The sequence below is a fragment of the Oryzias latipes genome, chromosome 13 (assembly GCF_002234675.1).
Source record: "Oryzias latipes chromosome 13, ASM223467v1".
Lineage (NCBI taxonomy): Eukaryota > Metazoa > Chordata > Actinopteri > Beloniformes > Adrianichthyidae > Oryzias > Oryzias latipes.
This window is the reverse complement of record NC_019871.2, coordinates 13598288-13622454: the sequence shown is the minus strand read 5'-3', so window position 1 is coordinate 13622454 and position 24167 is coordinate 13598288. Positions and strand designations below refer to the sequence as shown.

At 41.3% G+C, this 24167-nt stretch overlaps 2 protein-coding genes and 8 non-coding genes across 10 annotated transcripts; 1 reads left to right on the top strand and 9 right to left on the bottom strand.

Annotated features, from left to right (window-relative positions):
• Window positions 1-431: 431 nt before the first annotated feature.
• trnac-gca lies at window positions 432-503 on the bottom strand. The gene has a single exon. It is a non-coding gene; the product is annotated as a tRNA-Cys (tRNA).
• A 1418-nt stretch (window positions 504-1921) lies between these two features.
• Window positions 1922-1993, bottom strand: trnac-gca. The gene has a single exon. It is a non-coding gene; the product is annotated as a tRNA-Cys (tRNA).
• Window positions 1994-2674: 681 nt separating this feature from the next.
• Window positions 2675-2746, bottom strand: trnac-gca. The gene has a single exon. It is a non-coding gene; the product is annotated as a tRNA-Cys (tRNA).
• Window positions 2747-5697: 2951 nt separating this feature from the next.
• On the bottom strand, window positions 5698-5769 carry trnac-gca. Its single transcript has one exon. It is a non-coding gene; the product is annotated as a tRNA-Cys (tRNA).
• A 1418-nt stretch (window positions 5770-7187) lies between these two features.
• Window positions 7188-7259, bottom strand: trnac-gca. The gene has a single exon. It is a non-coding gene; the product is annotated as a tRNA-Cys (tRNA).
• A 681-nt stretch (window positions 7260-7940) lies between these two features.
• Window positions 7941-8012, bottom strand: trnac-gca. The gene has a single exon. It is a non-coding gene; the product is annotated as a tRNA-Cys (tRNA).
• Window positions 8013-9447: 1435 nt separating this feature from the next.
• Window positions 9448-9519, bottom strand: trnac-gca. Its single transcript has one exon. It is a non-coding gene; the product is annotated as a tRNA-Cys (tRNA).
• A 2956-nt stretch (window positions 9520-12475) lies between these two features.
• trnac-gca lies at window positions 12476-12547 on the bottom strand. Its single transcript has one exon. It is a non-coding gene; the product is annotated as a tRNA-Cys (tRNA).
• Window positions 12548-15354: 2807 nt separating this feature from the next.
• LOC101158714 (low affinity immunoglobulin gamma Fc region receptor IV) lies at window positions 15355-17251 on the top strand. The gene is made up of 6 exons (XM_011482503.3): window positions 15355-15442; window positions 15548-15583; window positions 15750-16040; window positions 16112-16384; window positions 16544-16819; window positions 16910-17251. The coding sequence occupies exons 1-6, from the start codon at window positions 15418-15420 to the stop codon at window positions 16912-16914; spliced, it is 906 nt and encodes a 301-aa protein (XP_011480805.1). The 5' UTR covers window positions 15355-15417; the 3' UTR covers window positions 16915-17251.
• A 1335-nt stretch (window positions 17252-18586) lies between these two features.
• On the bottom strand, window positions 18587-22636 carry otol1 (otolin 1). Its single transcript, XM_004075634.4, is given in 6 exon segments — window positions 18587-19772; window positions 19774-20609; window positions 20695-20766; window positions 20878-20967; window positions 21048-21463; window positions 22544-22636. Coding segments are annotated over 5 exon segments (1527 nt in total). The 5' UTR covers window positions 21451-21463; window positions 22544-22636; the 3' UTR covers window positions 18587-19646.
• Window positions 22637-24167: the final 1531 nt, after the last annotated feature.

Genomic DNA, 24167 nt, shown 5'->3' with positions numbered 1-24167 from the left:
AAAATACGTCAACTGTGATTTGATGCTGGAAATGCTCACGTTTCACAATGAGGGGACACCCAGTGTTGAACTGGGGACCGCTTGACCTGCAGTCAAATGCTCTTTCACTGAGATTGAACCCAACATAGAAGATGCTCCTGAAAATGGGTCCTCCCTGCCTATTGAAGCATTTCTGCAAAACCTGAGTCAACCTACCACACTTCAAATTGGGGGATTCACAAAGACATGTAGTCTTTGTTTTCTTTAAATTTTATTTGAAATTGCGAATTAATAGATTGAATGGCAAACATGTACACATGTGTTTGATTTATTTGTCTGACTGTTGAGTGGCTAGTTCTAATAATAGGTCTTTGAAGTGGTGTATTGATTGAGGGAAATTTTACAATTTTAATTGAGATGTTAGCATTTTCATCCTGAGGTTTAAAGTGAGCAGGGGGCACCCAGAGTTGAACTGGGGACCTCTTGATCTGCAGTCAAATGCTCTACCACTGAGCTATACCCCCACAAAAAAAGCTATGCCAAAAAAGGGACCTCACCCCCTATCTTGGAGTACAGTGATCCCTTGATTATCGCGGGGGTTACGTTCCAAATAGAACCCGTGATAAGCAAAACCCGTGAAGTAGAAACCTTTATTTTTTTACAATTATTATACAATGAAATTCACTATTATACATTGAAAAGAAAGAACAAACCATTTAACAGGCTAAATCAATTGTTTTTTTAACAAATAAAAGTACTTTAGAAACGTTTTTTCAACAAATAACTTCTGTAGTGTGCTGTCAAATAATAATTTCAATCATCGATAAGAACAGAAGGCTTTAAATTGCGGAGATTAGCCCCGCCCACCGCGACCCGAGTGGATTAAACGGAGGAAAATTTAAAATGATTATGAAAAAAATAAAAAAGTACAGTGGGACAGATAGTGACACCGGTCTTCTTTTTCACTGCTCTTCATACTGAGCCGCTGCATCCTGTGCAGCGTTTTTTCCTTCTGAAGCCCGCGGTGCAGCTGCAGGTGTGTTTGTTCGGGAGAGGAACATAGTGATAAGCAGTTGTTGTCGCTCTTTTTTCTTCTTTGCTATAAGATCCTTATACACCGACATGCCCCCATCGATTATGTTGGAGAACTGTAATGAACGGCTCATCAAAGGGTCCCATTCTTGAGCTACTCGCTGAGTGACTTTTTAGCCAATCAGAATGCAGAACACAATGCACAATCCAAATCCGTGAAGTAGCGAAACCGTGAAAAGTAAACCGTGATATAGCAAGGGATCACTGTACTACACATTAGGGGCATGCTATGTCACTTCGAGTTAGTAGATTTAAAAGGAATTCTGGTCTTTGGTTGAACTGAATTATTATGCAAATCTTTGAATATAAGTTGTCAGTGGAAAGCGGGTACACCTGATTTTGTCTTATTCATGTAACTGGTCAGAGGCTTTCTTTCAAAAAACTCCTTAAAGTATGTAGTGCATTGGTTCAGTGGTCTGAAACTACGTCAACTGTGATTTGATGCTGGAAATGCTCACGTTTCACAATGAGGGGACACCCAGTGTTGAACTGGGGACCGCTTGACCTGCAGTCAAATGCTCTTTCACTGAGATTGAACCCAACATAGAAGATGCTCCTGAAAATGGGTCCTCCCTGCCTATTGAAGCATTTCTGCAAAACCTTAGTCAACCTAACACACTTCAAATTGGGGGATTCACAAAGACATGTAGTCTTTGTTTTCTTTAAATTTCATTTGAAATTGCGAATGTATAGATTGAATGGCAAACATGTACACATGTGTTTGATTTATTTGTCTGAATGTGGAGTGGCTTGTTCTAATAATAGGTCTTTGAAGTGGTTTTTTCTTTCATGGAAATTTTACAATTTTAATGGAGATGTTAGCATTTTAATCCTGAGGTTTAAAGTGAGCAGGGGGCACCCAGAGTTGAACTGGGGACCTCTTGATCTGCAGTCAAATGCTCTACCACTGAGCTATACCCCCACAATAAAAGCTATGCCAAAAAAGGGACCTCACCCCCTATCTTGGAGTACTACACATTAGGGGCATGCTATGTCACTTCGAGTTAGTAGATTTAAAAGGAATTCTGGTCTTTGGTTGAACTGAATTATTATGCAAATCTTTGAATATAAGTTGTCAGTGGAAAACGGGTACACCTGATTTTGTCTTATTCATGTAACTGGTCAGAGGCTTTCTTTCAAAAAACTCCTTGAAGTATGTAGTGCATTGGTTCAGTGGTCTGAAAGTCCGTCAACTGTGATTTGATACTGGAAATGCTCACGTTTCACAATGAGGGGGCATCCAGTGTTGAACTGGGGACTGCTTGACCTGCAGTCAAATGCTCTTTCACTGAGATTGAACCCAACATAGAAGATGCTCATGAAAATGGGTCCTCCCTGCCTATTGCAGCATTTCTGCAAAGGCTGAGACAACCTACCACACTTCAAATTGGGGGATTCAAAAAGACATGTAGTCTTTGTTTTCTTTAAATTTTATTTGAAATTGCGAATGTATAGATTGAGTGGCAAACATGTACACATGAATTTGTCTGAATGTGGAGTGGCTTGTTCTAATAATAAGTCTTTGAAGTGGTATATTGATTGAGGGAAATTTTACAATTTTAATGGAGATGTTAGCATTTTAATCCTGAGGTTCAAAGTGAGCAGGGGGCACCCAGAGTTGAACTGGGGACCTCTTGATCTGCAGTCAAATGCTCTACCACTGAGCTATACCCCCACAATAAAAGCTATGCCAAAAAAGGGACCTCACCCCCTATCTTGGAGTACTACACATTAGGGGCATGCTATGTCACTTCGAGTTAGTAGATTTAAAAGGAATTCTGGTCTTTGGTTGAACTGAATTATTATGCAAATCTTTGAATATAAGTTGTCAGTGGAAAACGGGTACACCTGATTTTGTCTTATTCATGTAACTGGTCAGAGGCTTTCTTTCAAAAAACTCCTTGAAGTATGTAGTGCATTGGTTCAGTGGTCTGAAAGTCCGTCAACTGTGATTTGATACTGGAAATGCTCACGTTTCACAATGAGGGGGCATCCAGTGTTGAACTGGGGACTGCTTGACCTGCAGTCAAATGCTCTTTCACTGAGATTGAACCCAACATAGAAGATGCTCATGAAAATGGGTCCTCCCTGCCTATTGCAGCATTTCTGCAAAGGCTGAGACAACCTACCACACTTCAAATTGGGGGATTCAAAAAGACATGTAGTCTTTGTTTTCTTTAAATTTTATTTGAAATTGCGAATGTATAGATTGAGTGGCAAACATGTACACATGAATTTGTCTGAATGTGGAGTGGCTTGTTCTAATAATAAGTCTTTGAAGTGGTATATTGATTGAGGGAAATTTTACAATTTTAATGGAGATGTTAGCATTTTAATCCTGAGGTTCAAAGTGAGCAGGGGGCACCCAGAGTTGAACTGGGGACCTCTTGATCTGCACTCAAATGCTCTACCACTGAGCTATACCCCCACAATAAAAACCTTTGCCTAAAAAGGGACCTCACCCCCTATCTCAGAGTACTACACTTTAGGGGCATGCTATGTCACTTCGAGTTAGTAAATTTAAAAAGAATTCTGGTCTTTGGTTGAGCTGAATTATTATGCGAATCTTTTAATATAAGTTGTCAGTGGAAAGCGGGTACACCTGATTTTGTCTTATTCATGTAACTGGTCAGAGGCTTTCTTTCAAAAAACTCCTTGAAGTATGTAGTGCATTGGTTCAGTGGTCTGAAAATACGTCAACTGTGATTTGATACTGGAAATGCTCACGTTTCACAATGAGGGGGCATCCAGTGTTGAACTGGGGACTGCTTGACCTGCAGTCAAATGCTCTTTCACTGAGATTGAACCCAACATAGAAGATGCTCATGAAAATGGGTCCTCCCTGCCTATTGCAGCATTTCTGCAAAGGCTGAGACAACCTACCACACTTCAAATTGGGGGATTCAAAAAGACATGTAGTCTTTGTTTTCTTTAAATTTTATTTGAAATTGCGAATGTATAGATTGAGTGGCAAACATGTACACATGAATTTGTCTGAATGTGGAGTGGCTTGTTCTAATAATAAGTCTTTGAAGTGGTATATTGATTGAGGGAAATTTTACAATTTTAATGGAGATGTTAGCATTTTAATCCTGAGGTTTAAAGTGAGCAGGGGGCACCCAGAGTTGAACTGGGGACCTCTTGATCTGCAGTCAAATGCTCTACCACTGAGCTATACCACCACAACAAAACCTTTGCCTAAAAAGGGACCTCACCCCCTATCTTGGAGTACTACACATTAGGGGCATGCTATGTCACTTCGAGTTAGTAGATTTAAAAGGAATTCTGGTCTTTGGTTGAACTGAATTATTATGCAAATCTTTGAATATAAGTTGTCAGTGGAAAACGGGTACACCTGATTTTGTCTTATTCATGTAACTGGTCAGAGGCTTTCTTTCAAAAAACTCCTTGAAGTATGTAGTGCATTGGTTCAGTGGTCTGAAAGTCCGTCAACTGTGATTTGATACTGGAAATGCTCACGTTTCACAATGAGGGGGCATCCAGTGTTGAACTGGGGACTGCTTGACCTGCAGTCAAATGCTCTTTCACTGAGATTGAACCCAACATAGAAGATGCTCATGAAAATGGGTCCTCCCTGCCTATTGCAGCATTTCTGCAAAGGCTGAGACAACCTACCACACTTCAAATTGGGGGATTCAAAAAGACATGTAGTCTTTGTTTTCTTTAAATTTTATTTGAAATTGCGAATGTATAGATTGAGTGGCAAACATGTACACATGAATTTGTCTGAATGTGGAGTGGCTTGTTCTAATAATAAGTCTTTGAAGTGGTATATTGATTGAGGGAAATTTTACAATTTTAATGGAGATGTTAGCATTTTAATTCTGAGGTTCAAAGTGAGCAGGGGGCACCCAGAGTTGAACTGGGGACCTCTTGATCTGCACTCAAATGCTCTACCACTGAGCTATACCCCCACAATAAAAACCTTTGCCTAAAAAGGGACCTCACCCCCTATCTCAGAGTACTACACTCTAGGGGCATGCTATGTCACTTCGAGTTAGTAGATTTAAAAAGAATTCTGGTCTTTGGTTGAGCTGAATTATTATGCGAATCTTTTAATATAAGTTGTCAGTGGAAAGCGGGTACACCTGATTTTGTCTTATTCATGTAACTGGTCAGAGGCTTTCTTTCAAAAAACTCCTTGAAGTATGTAGTGCATTGGTTCAGTGGTCTGAAACTACGTCAACTGTGATTTGATGCTGGAAATGCTCACGTTTCACAATGAGGGGACACCCAGTGTTGAACTGGGGACCGCTTGACCTGCAGTCAAATGCTCTTTCACTGAGATTGAACCCAACATAGAAGATGCTCCTGAAAATGGGTCCTCCCTGCCTATTGAAGCATTTCTGCAAAACCTGAGTCAACCTACCACACTTCAAATTGGGGGATTCACAAAGACATGTAGTCTTTGTTTTCTTTAAATTTTATTTGAAATTGCGAATTAATAGATTGAATGGCAAACATGTACACATGTGTTTGATTTATTTGTCTGACTGTTGAGTGGCTAGTTCTAATAATAGGTCTTTGAAGTGGTGTATTGATTGAGGGAAATTTTACAATTTTAATTGAGATGTTAGCATTTTCATCCTGAGGTTTAAAGTGAGCAGGGGGCACCCAGAGTTGAACTGGGGACCTCTTGATCTGCAGTCAAATGCTCTACCACTGAGCTATACCCCCACAAAAAAAGCTATGCCAAAAAAGGGACCTCACCCCCTATCTTGGAGTACAGTGATCCCTTGATTATCGCGGGGGTTACGTTCCAAATAGAACCCGTGATAAGCAAAACCCGTGAAGTAGAAACCTTTATTTTTTTACAATTATTATACAATGAAATTCACTATTATACATTGAAAAGAAAGAACAAACCATTTAACAGGCTAAATCAATTGTTTTTTTAACAAATAAAAGTACTTTAGAAACGTTTTTTCAACAAATAACTTCTGTAGTGTGCTGTCAAATAATAATTTCAATCATCGATAAGAACAGAAGGCTTTAAATTTCGGAGATTAGCCCCGCCCACCGCGACCCGAGTGGATTAAACGGAGGAAAATTTAAAATGATTATGAAAAAAATAAAAAAGTACAGTGGGACAGATAGTGACACCGGTCTTCTTTTTCACTGCTCTTCATACTGAGCCGCTGCATCCTGTGCAGCGTTTTTTCCTTCTGAAGCCCGCGGTGCAGCTGCAGGTGTGTTTGTTCGGGAGAGGAACATAGTGATAAGCAGTTGTTGTCGCTCTTTTTTCTTCTTTGCTATAAGATCCTTATACACCGACATGCCCCCATCGATTATGTTGGAGAACTGTAATGAACGGCTCATCAAAGGGTCCCATTCTTGAGCTACTCGCTGAGTGACTTTTTAGCCAATCAGAATGCAGAACACAATGCACAATCCAAATCCGTGAAGTAGCGAAACCGTGAAAAGTAAACCGTGATATAGCAAGGGATCACTGTACTACACATTAGGGGCATGCTATGTCACTTCGAGTTAGTAGATTTAAAAGGAATTCTGGTCTTTGGTTGAACTGAATTATTATGCAAATCTTTGAATATAAGTTGTCAGTGGAAAGCGGGTACACCTGATTTTGTCTTATTCATGTAACTGGTCAGAGGCTTTCTTTCAAAAAACTCCTTAAAGTATGTAGTGCATTGGTTCAGTGGTCTGAAACTACGTCAACTGTGATTTGATGCTGGAAATGCTCACGTTTCACAATGAGGGGACACCCAGTGTTGAACTGGGGACCGCTTGACCTGCAGTCAAATGCTCTTTCACTGAGATTGAACCCAACATAGAAGATGCTCCTGAAAATGGGTCCTCCCTGCCTATTGAAGCATTTCTGCAAAACCTTAGTCAACCTAACACACTTCAAATTGGGGGATTCACAAAGACATGTAGTCTTTGTTTTCTTTAAATTTCATTTGAAATTGCGAATGTATAGATTGAATGGCAAACATGTACACATGTGTTTGATTTATTTGTCTGAATGTGGAGTGGCTTGTTCTAATAATAGGTCTTTGAAGTGGTTTTTTCTTTCATGGAAATTTTACAATTTTAATGGAGATGTTAGCATTTTAATCCTGAGGTTTAAAGTGAGCAGGGGGCACCCAGAGTTGAACTGGGGACCTCTTGATCTGCAGTCAAATGCTCTACCACTGAGCTATACCCCCACAATAAAAGCTATGCCAAAAAAGGGACCTCACCCCCTATCTTGGAGTACTACACATTAGGGGCATGCTATGTCACTTCGAGTTAGTAGATTTAAAAGGAATTCTGGTCTTTGGTTGAACTGAATTATTATGCAAATCTTTGAATATAAGTTGTCAGTGGAAAACGGGTACACCTGATTTTGTCTTATTCATGTAACTGGTCAGAGGCTTTCTTTCAAAAAACTCCTTGAAGTATGTAGTGCATTGGTTCAGTGGTCTGAAAGTCCGTCAACTGTGATTTGATACTGGAAATGCTCACGTTTCACAATGAGGGGGCATCCAGTGTTGAACTGGGGACTGCTTGACCTGCAGTCAAATGCTCTTTCACTGAGATTGAACCCAACATAGAAGATGCTCATGAAAATGGGTCCTCCCTGCCTATTGCAGCATTTCTGCAAAGGCTGAGACAACCTACCACACTTCAAATTGGGGGATTCAAAAAGACATGTAGTCTTTGTTTTCTTTAAATTTTATTTGAAATTGCGAATGTATAGATTGAGTGGCAAACATGTACACATGAATTTGTCTGAATGTGGAGTGGCTTGTTCTAATAATAAGTCTTTGAAGTGGTATATTGATTGAGGGAAATTTTACAATTTTAATGGAGATGTTAGCATTTTAATCCTGAGGTTCAAAGTGAGCAGGGGGCACCCAGAGTTGAACTGGGGACCTCTTGATCTGCAGTCAAATGCTCTACCACTGAGCTATACCCCCACAATAAAAGCTATGCCAAAAAAGGGACCTCACCCCCTATCTTGGAGTACTACACATTAGGGGCATGCTATGTCACTTCGAGTTAGTAGATTTAAAAGGAATTCTGGTCTTTGGTTGAACTGAATTATTATGCAAATCTTTGAATATAAGTTGTCAGTGGAAAACGGGTACACCTGATTTTGTCTTATTCATGTAACTGGTCAGAGGCTTTCTTTCAAAAAACTCCTTGAAGTATGTAGTGCATTGGTTCAGTGGTCTGAAAGTCCGTCAACTGTGATTTGATACTGGAAATGCTCACGTTTCACAATGAGGGGGCATCCAGTGTTGAACTGGGGACTGCTTGACCTGCAGTCAAATGCTCTTTCACTGAGATTGAACCCAACATAGAAGATGCTCATGAAAATGGGTCCTCCCTGCCTATTGCAGCATTTCTGCAAAGGCTGAGACAACCTACCACACTTCAAATTGGGGGATTCAAAAAGACATGTAGTCTTTGTTTTCTTTAAATTTTATTTGAAATTGCGAATGTATAGATTGAGTGGCAAACATGTACACATGAATTTGTCTGAATGTGGAGTGGCTTGTTCTAATAATAAGTCTTTGAAGTGGTATATTGATTGAGGGAAATTTTACAATTTTAATGGAGATGTTAGCATTTTAATCCTGAGGTTCAAAGTGAGCAGGGGGCACCCAGAGTTGAACTGGGGACCTCTTGATCTGCACTCAAATGCTCTACCACTGAGCTATACCCCCACAATAAAAACCTTTGCCTAAAAAGGGACCTCACCCCCTATCTCAGAGTACTACACTTTAGGGGCATGCTATGTCACTTCGAGTTAGTAAATTTAAAAAGAATTCTGGTCTTTGGTTGAGCTGAATTATTATGCGAATCTTTTAATATAAGTTGTCAGTGGAAAGCGGGTACACCTGATTTTGTCTTATTCATGTAACTGGTCAGAGGCTTTCTTTCAAAAAACTCCTTGAAGTATGTAGTGCATTGGTTCAGTGGTCTGAAAATACGTCAACTGTGATTTGATACTGGAAATGCTCACGTTTCACAATGAGGGGGCATCCAGTGTTGAACTGGGGACTGCTTGACCTGCAGTCAAATGCTCTTTCACTGAGATTGAACCCAACATAGAAGATGCTCATGAAAATGGGTCCTCCCTGCCTATTGCAGCATTTCTGCAAAGGCTGAGACAACCTACCACACTTCAAATTGGGGGATTCAAAAAGACATGTAGTCTTTGTTTTCTTTAAATTTTATTTGAAATTGCGAATGTATAGATTGAGTGGCAAACATGTACACATGAATTTGTCTGAATGTGGAGTGGCTTGTTCTAATAATAAGTCTTTGAAGTGGTATATTGATTGAGGGAAATTTTACAATTTTAATGGAGATGTTAGCATTTTAATCCTGAGGTTCAAAGTGAGCAGGGGGCACCCAGAGTTGAACTGGGGACCTCTTGATCTGCAGTCAAATGCTCTACCACTGAGCTATACCCCCACAATAAAAGCTATGCCAAAAAAGGGACCTCACCCCCTATCTTGGAGTACTACACATTAGGGGCATGCTATGTCACTTCGAGTTAGTAGATTTAAAAGGAATTCTGGTCTTTGGTTGAACTGAATTATTATGCAAATCTTTGAATATAAGTTGTCAGTGGAAAACGGGTACACCTGATTTTGTCTTATTCATGTAACTGGTCAGAGGCTTTCTTTCAAAAAACTCCTTGAAGTATGTAGTGCATTGGTTCAGTGGTCTGAAAGTCCGTCAACTGTGATTTGATACTGGAAATGCTCACGTTTCACAATGAGGGGGCATCCAGTGTTGAACTGGGGACTGCTTGACCTGCAGTCAAATGCTCTTTCACTGAGATTGAACCCAACATAGAAGATGCTCATGAAAATGGGTCCTCCCTGCCTATTGCAGCATTTCTGCAAAGGCTGAGACAACCTACCACACTTCAAATTGGGGGATTCAAAAAGACATGTAGTCTTTGTTTTCTTTAAATTTTATTTGAAATTGCGAATGTATAGATTGAGTGGCAAACATGTACACATGAATTTGTCTGAATGTGGAGTGGCTTGTTCTAATAATAAGTCTTTGAAGTGGTATATTGATTGAGGGAAATTTTACAGTTTTAATGGAGATGTTAGCATTTTAATCCTGAGGTTCAAAGTGAGCAGGGGGCACCCAGAGTTGAACTGGGGACCTCTTGATCTGCACTCAAATGCTCTACCACTGAGCTATACCCCCACAATAAAAACCTTTGCCTAAAAAGGGACCTCACCCCCTATCTCAGAGTACTACACTTTAGGGGCATGCTATGTCACTTCGAGTTAGTAAATTTAAAAAGAATTCTGGTCTTTGGTTGAGCTGAATTATTATGCGAATCTTTTAATATAAGTTGTCAGTGGAAAGCGGGTACACCTGATTTTGTCTTATTCATGTAACTGGTCAGAGGCTTTCTTTCAAAAAACTCCTTGAAGTATGTAGTGCATTGGTTCAGTGGTCTGAAAATACGTCAACTGTGATTTGATACTGGAAATGCTCACGTTTCACAATGAGGGGGCATCCAGTGTTGAACTGGGGACTGCTTGACCTGCAGTCAAATGCTCTTTCACTGAGATTGAACCCAACATAGAAGATGCTCATGAAAATGGGTCCTCCCTGCCTATTGCAGCATTTCTGCAAAGGCTGAGACAACCTACCACACTTCAAATTGGGGGATTCAAAAAGACATGTAGTCTTTGTTTTCTTTAAATTTTATTTGAAATTGCGAATGTATAGATTGAGTGGCAAACATGTACACATGAATTTGTCTGAATGTGGAGTGGCTTGTTCTAATAATAAGTCTTTGAAGTGGTATATTGATTGAGGGAAATTTTACAATTTTAATGGAGATGTTAGCATTTTAATCCTGAGGTTTAAAGTGAGCAGGGGGCACCCAGAGTTGAACTGGGGACCTCTTGATCTGCAGTCAAATGCTCTACCACTGAGCTATACCACCACAACAAAACCTTTGCCTAAAAAGGGACCTCACCCCCTATCTTGGAGTACTACACATTAGGGGCATGCTATGTCACTTCGAGTTAGTAGATTTAAAAGGAATTCTGGTCTTTGGTTGAACTGAATTATTATGCAAATCTTTGAATATAAGTTGTCAGTGGAAAACGGGTACACCTGATTTTGTCTTATTCATGTAACTGGTCAGAGGCTTTCTTTCAAAAAACTCCTTGAAGTATGTAGTGCATTGGTTCAGTGGTCTGAAAGTCCGTCAACTGTGATTTGATACTGGAAATGCTCACGTTTCACAATGAGGGGGCATCCAGTGTTGAACTGGGGACTGCTTGACCTGCAGTCAAATGCTCTTTCACTGAGATTGAACCCAACATAGAAGATGCTCATGAAAATGGGTCCTCCCTGCCTATTGCAGCATTTCTGCAAAGGCTGAGACAACCTACCACACTTCAAATTGGGGGATTCAAAAAGACATGTAGTCTTTGTTTTCTTTAAATTTCATTTGAAATTGTGAATTTATAGATTGAATGGCAAACATGTACACATGTGTTTGATTTATTTGTCTGAATGTGGACTGGCTTGTTCTAATAATAGGTCTTTGAAGTGGTTTTTTCTTTCATGGAAATTTTACAATTTTAATGGAGATGTTAGCATTTTAATCCTGAGGTTTAACGTGAGCAGGGGGCACCCAGAGTTGAACTGGGGACCTTTTGGTCTGCAGTCAAATGCTCTACCACTGAGCTATACCCCCACAAAAGAAGCTATGCCAAAAAAGGGACCTCACCCCCTATCTCGGAGTACTACACATTAGGGGCATGCTATGTCACTTCGAGTTAGTAGATTTAAAAAGAATTCTGGTCTTTGGTTGAGCTGAATTATTATACGAATCTTTGAATATAAGTTGTCAGTGGAAAGCGGGTACACCTGATTTTGTCTTATTCATGTAACTGGTCAGAGGCTTTCTTTCAAAAAACTCCTTGAAGTATGTAGTGCATTGGTTCAGTGGTCTGAAAATACGTCAACTGTGATTTGATGCTGGAAATGCTCACGTTTCACAATGAGGGGACACCCAGAGTCGAACTAAAAACCGCTTGACCTATAGTCAAATGCTCTTTCACTGAGATTGAACCCAACATAGAAGATGCTCATGAAAATGGGTCCTCCCTGCCTATTGCAGCATTTCTGCAAAGACTGAGACAACCAACCACACTTCAAATTGGGGGATTCAAAAAGAGATCTAGTCTTTGTTTTCCTTAAATTTTATTTGAAATTGCGAATTTATAGATTGAATGGCTAACATGTACACATGTGTTTGATTTATTTGTCTGAATGTGGAGTGGCTTGTTCTAATAAGTCTTTGAAGTGGTGTATTGATTGAGGGAAATTTTACAATTTTAATGGAGATGTTAGCATTTTAATCCTGGGGTTTAAAGTGAGCAGGGGGCACCCAGAGTTGAACTGGGGACCTCTTGATCTGCAGTCAAATGCTCTACCACTGAGCTATACCCCCAAAACAAAGACTTTGCCTAAAAAGGGACCTCACCCCCTATCTCGGAGTACTACACATTAGGGGCATGCTATGTCACTTCTAGTTAGTAGATTTAAAAAGAATTCTGGTCTTTGGTTGAGCTGAATTATTATGCGAATCTTTGAATATAAGTTGTCAGTGGAAAGCGGGTACACCTGATTTTGTCTTATTCATGTAACTGGTCAGAGGCTTTCTTTCAAAAAAACTCCTTGAAGTATGTAGTGCATTGATTCAGTGGTCTAAAAATACGTCAACTGTGATTTGATACTGGAAATGCTCACGTTTCACAATGAGGGGGCATCCAGTGTTGAACTGGGGACTGCTTGACCTGCAGTCAAATGCTCTTTCACTGAGATTGAACCCAACATAGAAGATGCTCATGAAAATGGGTCCTCCCTGCCTATTGCAGCATTTCTGCAAAGACTGAGACAACCTACCACACTTCAAATTGGGGAATTCAAAAAGACATCTAGTCTTTGTTTTCTTTAAATTTTATTTGAAATTGCGAATTAATAGATTGAATGGCAAACATGTACACATGAATTTGTCTGAATGTGGAGTGGCTTGTTCTAATAAGTCTTTGAAGTGGTGTATTGATTGAGGGAAATTTTACAATTTTAATGGAGATGTTAGCATTTTAATCTTGAGGTTTAAAGTGAGCAGGGGGCACCCAGAGTTAAACTGGGGACCTCTTGATCTGCAGTCAAATGCTCTACCACTGAGCTATACCCCCACAACAAAGACTTTGCCTAAAAAGGGACCTCACCCCCTATCTCGGAGTACTACACATTAGGGGCATGCTATGTCACTTCTAGTTAGTAGATTTAAAAAGAATTCTGGTCTTTGGTTGAGCTGAATTATTATGCGAATCTTTGAATATAAGTTGTCAGTGGAAAGCGGGTACACCTGATTTTGTCTTATTCATGTAACTGGTCAGAGGCTTTTTCAAAAAACTCCTTGAAGTATGTAGTGCATTGGTTCAGTGGTCTGAAAATACGTCAACTGTGATTTGATACTGGAAATGCTCTCGTTTCACAATGAGGGGGCACCCAGAGTTGAACTGGTGACCGCTTGACCTGCAGTCAAATGCTCTTTCACTGAGATTGAACCCAACATTGAAGATGCTCATGAAAATGGGTCCTCCCTGCCTATTGCAGCATTTCTGCAAAGCCTGAGACAACCTACCACCCTTCAAGTTGGTAGATTCAAAAAGACAACCTGTCTTTGTTTTTCTGAAATTGTTGTACTGTAGTGTCGGTGATTTGCTCATTTGGTCTGCTGTCGGAGTTCCGCAGGCTGCAGGGGTTACTGTCAGAGCTGGCATCACAGGGAATTAAATCAATCCCCTTTTCCTGCTTTGGTCAAAATAGTGTTTAGCACGGGTGTTTCTTTTTGCCTACGGGTCCTTTCATCTGGCTGTTATGGTGTTTCACCCTTAGTTATTTCTTCCTGTTGTGTTTACTTCTTTTTAGCACCATGAGTGTGGGAAAGGGAGAGGATGATGACACCTGTGCGATGTACAATGTTTAATGTGTCAAAATGAAAGTGCAGAGTACGTCTTATTACGTATCTCTTCCTTTATTGCAGTGTTTTTCAACCTTTTTTGAGCCACGGCACACTTTAACCTTGACAAAAATCCTGCGGCACACCAGCATCCCAAAAAAAAAAAAAAGCAGAAACTCATAGTCTGTATTGATCTACAGCCCCCCCCCCCCCCCCCCCGCCACAATTTGTGATAAGATATAGAAAAAGATAGAAAAAGCAGGAAGTTGCAGATGTTTTTTCTAAAAGATGTAATAAAACTTAAGTTACATACAAACTGTATGTTCGTTTTGGTTTCAAGACATGTAACAAGGACGACTCATTGTACGCTGAGGCGCTGTCCCTTTAAGCCAATGCATCATGGGAGATGTAGTGTGAAAACTGCCAGAATTCGGCAGAAAAACTCGCGTCTCTGGGCTTCATGGTTTTGTTCACTTGTTCCACGGTCTGATACCGGATTCTGTGGAAAGCTACACCGCTAAAGACGAGCTTTAGCTGGTGTTTTTGTTGGAACTGAGTGAGTAATGAGCTAAATTGGAACAAGGAAGTGAATACTTTAAACACCTCTGATTGGTCAGACTGATGACATGTGATTAAGCCTTCAAGAATGATTGGTGGAGTCGTGAAGACAGTAAAAGCTGCGGGACTTTTCAGATAACAGTTATAGCTGCAGCTAAATCGCGTTAACGTCATTCTTATAAAAATGTCTTTAATAGAATCAAATAAACACAAAGAAAAAAGTATTTTATGATCGTTCATATTCCTAACTACTCAGTGTTTTATCAGGGCCTGTTTGGATGAACAAAGAGCTGATTTCCTGGAGATGGGAAATGTTTTTAGATCAATTAATGAGGGCAATTTCCCACAGCACACTTGACCATCTCCCACGGCACACTAGTGTGCCGCGGCACACTGGTTGAAAAACACTGCTTTATTGCAGCGTTGCTGCAGCCTGTGTCCGCCACATATAACATACCGGTTCGTGAGAATTTTGCCAGACATCAAACCGGTCCGTGGTGCAATAAAGGTTGGGGACCGCTGGTCTATTGTAGCCTTTCCATACAGCCTGAGAAATCTCAGTACAGAAAAGTCCAGTGCTAGAATTTGCTAACAGGGGCGTAGTTTTTATAAAGATACATAATGATGTTCAGGTCTTTCTGCACATCATTTACATAAAAGAACTAGATTTGATTAGACAGCATTTTTTGCAAAAAAGGGGATTTTACATCTGTCACCCAGAATAGAAGCTTTCACTTCTCTATTTTTTAAGTTTAAAAGAATCAGTTTCTTTCCCTCACAAAAGGAGCAACATGGACACTTGCATTGTTCTCCTCGGTGAGTTTTCCTAACTTGACCTATTTTTTAATCAAATTAAATGTATTTTTAGGTAATATTAATATAATTATTAATACTCTGTGCTTGATTATTATTATTTTTTAGTACTTGCTTTGCTGCCACAACTCGTGATGTGTAATGGTATGTCCCAAATCCTCTCACACTTCTGTGTGTTCTGTGTGCTGTGAAGCGTCAGTTATATAAACGCCACAGACCACAGTTTGTAGTGAAATTAACATTTACGTCATGAATAGAACCTGCTTTTGTTTTACTTCCTGATGATTGCTCTCTTGCTTTTCCTTCTCAGTTCCCATGGTCACATCATTTCGAGCTATCGTTGAGTTAGTCTCAGACAACTCCAGGATCTTCACTGGGGAGAGTCTGCACCTCAGATGCAGCATTCCCGATATCCATGGGTCCAACTGGAGTGTCGAGTGGTTCAGGGGTTCTGAGAAGCTGCCAGAGACCGGGGAGAACTTCAAGCTGTGGAATGCAAAAATAAAAGCGAGTGGAAAATTTTCTTGTCAAGGTGCAAGAAAGACCATGATAGGAATCATAAGAACTTTGCAAAGTGTACCTGTGGAGATTGAAGTGGATGGTAAGATTTGCTGGTTGTTTATTTTTGGAAAATATCATTTGTTTGATTCTTTTCTCCCAATCTCTGCTCAGGAGGTTGGGCCATCCTCAAACCCCCCTCTCGTTCCACTCTTGTTGGGGACACCTTAAAGCTGTCGTGTCGCCTCAGAGGTTTCCCTCCCATTCATGAGACAATCCTTTACAAAGATGGAATTGAAGTGATGAGACAAATCGGCCAAAACGTAAGCTTTTACTTAAGTAATGTGACCCTTGGGGATTCAGGGATGTACTCTTGCCGGGTCTCCTGGGATGTGAGAAGACGCACATACTCTGTGACCTCAGTTAACACACCAGTCCACATCTTAGGTGAGCTCATAAAGTGGCACTGATATCAATCGATCAACTGCATGAATGTCTATTAGCACTAAAATAAAATTTAAACCAGTTCTTGGCTAAAGCAACTACAGAGTGTGATGGCAAGTTCTTTCCAATTTATTCATTTTACTTTTGCTGTTTTTTTCTCAGAGGTTCTGTCACAGCCTTTGTTGGAGATCCATGCAGACATCAAATTGTACGGAGCCAAAAAGATGAAGCTCATCTGCCATGTTCTGTACAACGCCCGAGCTCCTGCCCCTCCGGTCCATTACTATTTCTATAAGAACAACGAACAACTGGGAATGGCCAAATCCAAAAACTACGACCTGGTAACAAAGGCTCTGGGGCAGTACAGCTGCAGAGTCAAGGTACCACAGCTGGATCTGGTGAGGCGGAGTAAACCCAGCAGTTTTGGAGACCTGCCAGGTAAAGTCAATATGAAGTTTTCTTGGTTTGGGAAAGAAGAGTTGTCCAGCAGTACAATATCTCACATCATCCTGTCTCTGACCCTAAAAGAATAGAGATGAGACTTCGGCATCATCATCCAAGATCCCAGCTGCCACCTGAGACCCCAATGACTTCTCAAGAACTTCTGCAATCAATTCTCAGCTCAAATCAGTACAGTGTAATCCACCTTTAGAGCCTACTCTGAATCCTTTGAAACCATCAAGTCCGTTTTCCAACGCAGCCTTATGTTTGATTGTCATACAGCTAAGGTCTCTCCAGATCAAATTATCTAAGGAGAATTTATACCACAACATAAAGATTTTAAGCTATTATTGCCGCCTTGGCTTTCTCACATTAGCAACTTTTATGAATGTTTTACTACCAAGTCTGGACTAGGGTTGGGCGATGTCCCCTAATTTGGCCGTTGACGATGTTTGCTGTCAACCATCGGGATGGACGATGACATCGTCGGGGGGGGGGGGGGGGTATTTTTAAATTTTTCGTTTTTATATAACAGCTATTCGTTATTTTGCTTTTTTCATTTTATTTCCCAACTAATGGTTAATCCGCGATGATCCAGTATAAACTGAGGGAAGTGACTTTAAAAGTAACAAGCAAAATAGAAAAGAAGTGGTCCGCTCCCGCACTTAACTAGTGAAGTGGACCGGCGGAGGGCGGATTTACAGCTTTATGTTTGATGGGAAGGGGGGGGGGGGGGTACATGAGCGGTATGTGTGGGAGATTTAAGACTGCGATCCGTCCCGCAGCTCTAGGGGTACGAGCTATCAAACTCAGAACCGGGTCTAAACGTGTGTCTGAGCACAGTTCGGATCGTCAGCACACACAGCGGTTTGAGCTTCAAAGCAGAAATGTCGCTCAGTCCTTAGAAAACATTCAATCAATCACGTGGATTTGTGTTTCCAGTCGTGTCCCGACTAAATAAAGGCTGATGTTATTCTTACACGTTTACGTGCAGCGCCACCCAAAGCTAATGTTGTTAGCCCGTGTTAGCATACTGCTAATCCTGGCTACGTTCAGAAAAAGCACTGACCACACGGATTAAAATTCAAATGATGAGCGAACAGGTGTTTCATAATAACCGTAACATTATTAAAAGCACGTTTAGAAGATCGTCTCGTATTTTACCGAGCTGACATGTCAATGTATATAGCTGCTCGCCGCTGTTATCGTTTTGTATTGAATTGTTACCTTCAATAAAGTTTGGAAAAAAAGCCGCTCGGCGGAAGTTGTATCCTCTTCCGGTTTTCAAACTGCGCATGTGCGAATACTGCGCGTGTGCGAATGATTTATTCCGACCGAAATTGTGACCTTAGTGAACGTTTTTATATTCTGAAAACATTTTTCTGGGCCCATGTACACGGTTGGATTCTAATCCGACCATTGATCCCATCAGGATATTTTGTACATGTAACCGCGGCTTATGGTGTCGACGCGCAACGTGGCGGGGGCGTGGCATCACGATGGTGGTCTCTCCATCGGGATGTCAGTCACCCATCACGATGGACGATGATATCGTCCATCGGCACAACCCTAGTCTGGACTAACGAAGTCTGAAAAAGCCTGAAAGCAACTCTCACTATTGTATTGATAAATAAAGCATGGAGTCAGTTAAATGAACCACTGGACTTTATTGTCAGTGACAACAATTCATTTACACAGTTTTTTTTGAACAGGAATACTCATTATGTATTAGAAACATGAATACCATAACATGACACAGGATAATATAGACCATTTCTCCACTGCCGAAAGCTACACTTATTATAACAAGATTTACAACAGTAACAATATTACAACAGTAGCGATAGTTCACAGTGACATTCTCTGGAAATTCGACAAATTTGTTGTTTCACTGCCGCATCACTTCCTCTTACTGGTGACCAGATAAGGTTTGAGCAAGAAAAAGGAAAACAAGACCCAGAAGAACAAGTTAAAGAATGAAAGAAGCTTTTTATTCACATGGAAGAACTTCTCACTGTGTTGTATTTTGCCTTTTTTTTTGTTAATTCCATAAATTTCTTTCTACATTTATGTGTTTATTTTGGATTCTGTCTTTATAACTTTTGTACGGTACTGTAAATCATCCCAAACTTAGGTTTTCTTTAACTAATTAAGCCAATTAACCAAACTAATTAAAAAGACTAAATTCTGCTTTGTCACCTATTTTCAAATAAAGTTTACAAAGTTTTTTCGTGCATAATTTATTGATTTGGGGATGGCTAATGTGTGCTATTGTACTTTTTAAAAAAAAATGTTGCGCAGTTTCATGAGTAGACACTGTTTGAGGAAGGAAGGTTCTCTCTGACATACAACTAAGAAAAAAGATTAATGAAGATAAAAGTTGTAATATAACCTTATTTCCTTTTGTTACAAGCATCACAAGGTTTCAATAAAACTATTATTATTAAAGTAGGCCAAAATTTGGGTCAGCAGAAAACACATACTGTACACAAAATTGCATAAATACCACAAAAATGAGTTTTTTATGTGTGAAATCAAATTACCTAAAATATTTTGAGTGTTGTGTTATTGCAGATTACATCAAATTCTTTTGTTACTGTCTTTTTTCACCACTTTTCATAAAGTCATTGCATCCTTTGAGGCTATTTTGTTAACTTTGAGGTATTGAATGGAAATTTATTTTTATTGTTTTAGGCCCAAAGTCCACCAGGACTTGACATCTCAATGTGGTGGAGTCCTCAAATAGTCTTTCTTTTGTTTAAAAGATACAAAGATACAAATTGAGAAAGAAGAAATACATCAAAGTTTGTGTGGCTCAGCACTCTCACAAGTTTTGGGGGGTTTTGTGGAGCAGTTCAGTGGGAAAGCAGTTTTTCTGTGTATAGGTATCAGGGTTTGTCAGAGTAAAGCAGAAACCCAGAGAAGATGCTGTCGTCCTCGTTGCTGGCGTACATCCCATTCCAGTCTCTGAGTGTCTCCATCCACACTTGATCCCCTGCTGCCAGACGCAGAAGCACCAGACTGGACGCTTGGTCAATGTCCTGTCCGTACAACGAGTCCCGCGTCCTCACCCTCCGTGACCCGTTAACCACCAGTGAGGCTCGCAGTGGTTGATTACGCACTGTGATGTGGAAGGAAAAGACATAGACTCCAGGGTGGATGCATGTAAAGCGATTGGAAGAAACATTGAAGTGCTCCTGTTCGTTGTAGAATATTTTGTCAAAGCGGATTGGAAACCCAGAAGGAGGGAAGGATTTTCTTGGCGAGATTCCAACGCTAAATGCAGATTGTTTTTGAGGAAGACTCCATCCTTTTGCTCCTTTAAATCCACGAAATCCCCTCTCACCTCTCATCCCAGTGTAACCTCTATCCCCTTTTGGCCCAGGCATCCCTCTTATCCCTTCTGGTCCAGAAGGCCCTCTTATCCCTGGTTCTCCTGGAGGTCCAGGAGGCCCTTGATCTCCTCTCAGGCCTACAGGGCCAGGAGCCCCATGTTTGCCATTCAGACCTGGAATCCCCATGCCACCTGGAACACCGGGAGCCCCAGGTTCCCCGCGCTCTCCTTTTGGTCCCCTCTCTCCAAATATTCCACACTCCCCTTTATCCCCCTTTTCTCCCTTTGGACCCTCCTGAAGAGCCCCTCCTGGTGGTCCAACTGGCCCCTCTGGTCCTGGTTCTCCTTTCTCACCAGCTGTCCCATTATGGCCCAGTTCTCCTTTCTCACCGCGTTCACCTTTGACACCTTGTAACCCATTTTCACCCTTTTCACCTTTGTAGCCAACATCACCTGTACCAGAATACCTGTGTTAAAACTTGACTTCAAATAGCAATGTTCAAAAAGTAAAACCAAACAAAGAATACACAGAACTTACCTTTTTGTCCTGGTTTCCCTGGAATCCCAGGTGATCCGGTAGTCCCACCATAGCCTCTGTCGCCTTTATCCCCTACAAACATTTATTTGAAATAAAATTGGATATTTTTTATTTTCAGCCTTACTGTGATACAATAATTTGGGGTATTTTCTTTTAATTGTATATTGACCAGATAATATTCACCTTTGTCTCCTTTAAAGCCCATAGGACCACTGAAACCTGGCTGTCCTGGTAAACCTGGAGCTCCTGCGGGGCCTCTTTCCCCTGGTGGCCCTAGAGAGACAAAAAAGAAGCATTGATCAAATACAGGAACTTTTTTTGCAATGGGTGCTTAATGTCAGTAAACATGATACCTTCCAAACCTCTGTCTCCCTTTGGACCCCTGGGGCCCCTTTCAGGGGGACAGCATTCGCAAAAATTGAAGTAGCACTCATTATAATCCAGCGTGTAATTCTCTGGTCCAACACCAGGGGGTTCGGTGCGCTCGCTGTGGGAGTGTGGGAAGGAGTGGCTTGAATAGATGGACCTCTCCGTAATGGGCTGCGGCTGTGGCTGCACAGGCTTGGGAGTGGGCATGATCTTGAGGGTCTTGGGGATGTTTGTGGTGACTGGATTTTGCGCTGTGACATGAGGAATGGGCTTCTTTGTGTACTGGTACTTTGGTTTCTGTGTTGCTTTGGCCTCAGTGGAACCTATCACAGTGAGAGCAAACACAACTAGAGCTACAAGAGCTGACTGGCAGGAAATACTCCTCATGGTTGACTTGGATCTGAAAAGAAACATCAAATAAAAGTCAAAATTTCACATTTGAAACTAGAAGCTGTGGAGGATCCCTGCCATTCTCTGTGGTGCTTCTGGGATCTTCTTTGTCTTTTCTGGGTGCATCAGCTTCCACATCCAAAGATGCAGCAGATGCAACCTTTACTGTTTTAGCTGATGAAGACGATGAACTTACACACCGCCTCCATGAATCCATCATCCCTGTATCTTTCAAATTCTTGTTAGAAACACCAGGGACAAGGCCACAGTCTGTTATCTTTCTGCAGAGACTGTGATTGGCTGCAGCCTTAATTCTCCACAGGACCCAAAGAGGCTACATTACACAGTATTTAGTGGATCCTTTTATCCAAAGTGATTTACTGATTATTTTTTTCAATTGGGGGCAGTGTGGGGTTAAGTGTCCTGCCAAAGGAAACAGAGACTGTTTATCCTGGAACAGAAATTTGAACTCTTAACAAAGCGATTGGCAGACAGGCTACTTGACTTTGAGTCATCGCCAACAATCCTCTGGTGGGCCCAGGTGCAGGACACCCTCTCATCCTTAAAGGACAGTGCTCCTTCCTTCCGTGATGCCTCACTATCCACCAATAATTATGTACATAGTAGCTTTTTATGTTTTCAAAACGGTTTTGAAGTTCCATCCGTTGTGCGAAATGACTGCTCTGCATTTGACACATCCCTTGGGTCGAGCAGAAAGCTGCACTCACAATCACCCTCGGGAAACATTTGAGGTTTTAACCCCCCCAATCCAACCCTGTAATGCTGACGGTCAAGCAGGGAAGCATTTGGCCCCAGAGTCTTTGGTATGTCTAGATTTTACCCCATGACCTCTCAGTTTCAGGGTGGACACTCAACCACTAGGCCACTAAACTTAACTTATACTTGTCAATAAGTTGTTGTGTCCATTCTTATTAAAATAAATGTTTCTCCGTAGATTTAACGAGTGTCTCCATATAAATTTAGATATGCAGTTGACTGGCTTGAATGAAGAACTGTCAAGTTCAGTTTTTAAACACAAGAGCAACAAGCAATAGCTTTTTATTTGTTAATAAGTGATTGATTCACTTACCGGGATATGCATAGGTAGTACGTTCATTTATCCTCTTTACGTGGTCATAAAAGGCAGCGGCAGGCGCTTCGGGTGTCCCTGATATCTCTACCTGACTTGGTTAGAAAAACATTTGGACCAATGAGGGTGTTTGCCGGACCCACAGGAGGAGGTCTGAAATCCTACGACTGGGAGATGGGGGGCTGGAACTGACCCAAGGAGAACCACTGTACTGTGGCCCATTCTCTGTACCCCTTTTGTGCAGAAAGGTTCTTTTGTGACATGGGATACAACACCCGGCTGCAGCACCTCCTCGCTGTAAGCTAGGCAAGGAGCAAAGGCCGATGGGCAATGGGTCACCCGATATGGGAGGCATTCCTTCTACCAGGGTTTTAATGGGGAGACAAAGGAAAGCAAAGAGGAGTCTGTGACATGGGGCATTGGGTTTTTTCAAGCCTTTCCTGCTGAAAAGCTGAAACGTGTTCCTAATTCAAGTCCTGTTCTGCAGCAAGTAGAACCCTAAAAGTTTCTTGGACGACAGCTCTGCTGTCTGAGCTGAATTTCAGGAAGTGAGTGCTTTGAGGACAAGAGGGGTAAACTTTTTAGATCGCCATCAGAAAGTTCAGCTGATCGCATTTATATCTGCTGCAGTGCATGCAGGATCTCTGAAGTTCTCTGGGTTTCTGGCTGATCCATCTGTCAAATACAAGTGTGGCTGGACAATGAATCATTCTTACGGGGTAACAAGATAGCGTCGTGGTTTTGTGGAAAAGTGATTTTCTTGTAGCTGTCTATTGAAACTCTTGACTTGTCAGTGACAAAGCATGCTTGAGGGGGAGACATGCCTCACTTGCTAAAGACCTCAAGTCCACAGGGAGATCAGTGACCAGCAGTGAGTGAGCATGTGGACGGGAAAGGAAATATGGGGAAACAAAAGGGGTGAGGATGAGAAGAAAGGCAAGGGTTTATTTAAGCAATTTTTCTTTTCTCTTAATGTGTATTCTTATACATTCCCTTGTGCTCATTTTCCAGCACTCTAGCGTCCCTCACTTCCTCCTCCATTAAGTGACGGACTTTGAGACACACAGCAGAAACTTGAAAGAGGTTCCTTTGGGGTTCTTCATGTCTGACTTGAGCGTCATTTCTTAGCTCCATTCAGACCACACAACAGCAGTAGCGGTCAGTTTACAATCCTCAGCTGGTCACAGAGGACCCAAGCCCTGCTCACCTGTCCATTCATCCAACACTGGCACCGGCACTACCATCAGTCTCCATCCAGACTCAAGGACAGAGAAGAGTTAACTTATTTAGCCGGAGCAGTCGAGCGGAGAGAAGACCAAAGATGACTTGGCTGGATGGAGGTGTATTACCTTACGTTAACCCTATTCATTTAAAGGAGCTCTTGAAGCCACCATGAATGTGCAAAGAGCAAGTTATAGAGGCTGAGACAGAGACTTATATCTAGAAAACCAACTAATTACTATACATTTTGGTCATCAGTGTGAATCCTGTAATCACCATTTAGCAAGGATCCTGTCAGGAACGTGTGAGAGACAAAACTACTGTTGATCTCAGAAACATGCACGAATGCAACAACCCCTGCTGCACTTCCTCAAAAAAGCCTTCTGCTTTAACCGTACCTCGT

Coding starts and splice junctions, on each gene's coding strand:
- LOC101158714 (XM_011482503.3), top strand. CDS start 15,418: ATGGACACTTGCATTGTTCTCCTCG. Junction 16,041..16,111: donor TGTGGAGATTGAAGTGGATG/GTAAGATTTGCT, acceptor ATCTCTGCTCAG/GAGGTTGGGCCATCCTCAAA. Junction 16,385..16,543: donor CACACCAGTCCACATCTTAG/GTGAGCTCATAA, acceptor TTTTTTTCTCAG/AGGTTCTGTCACAGCCTTTG.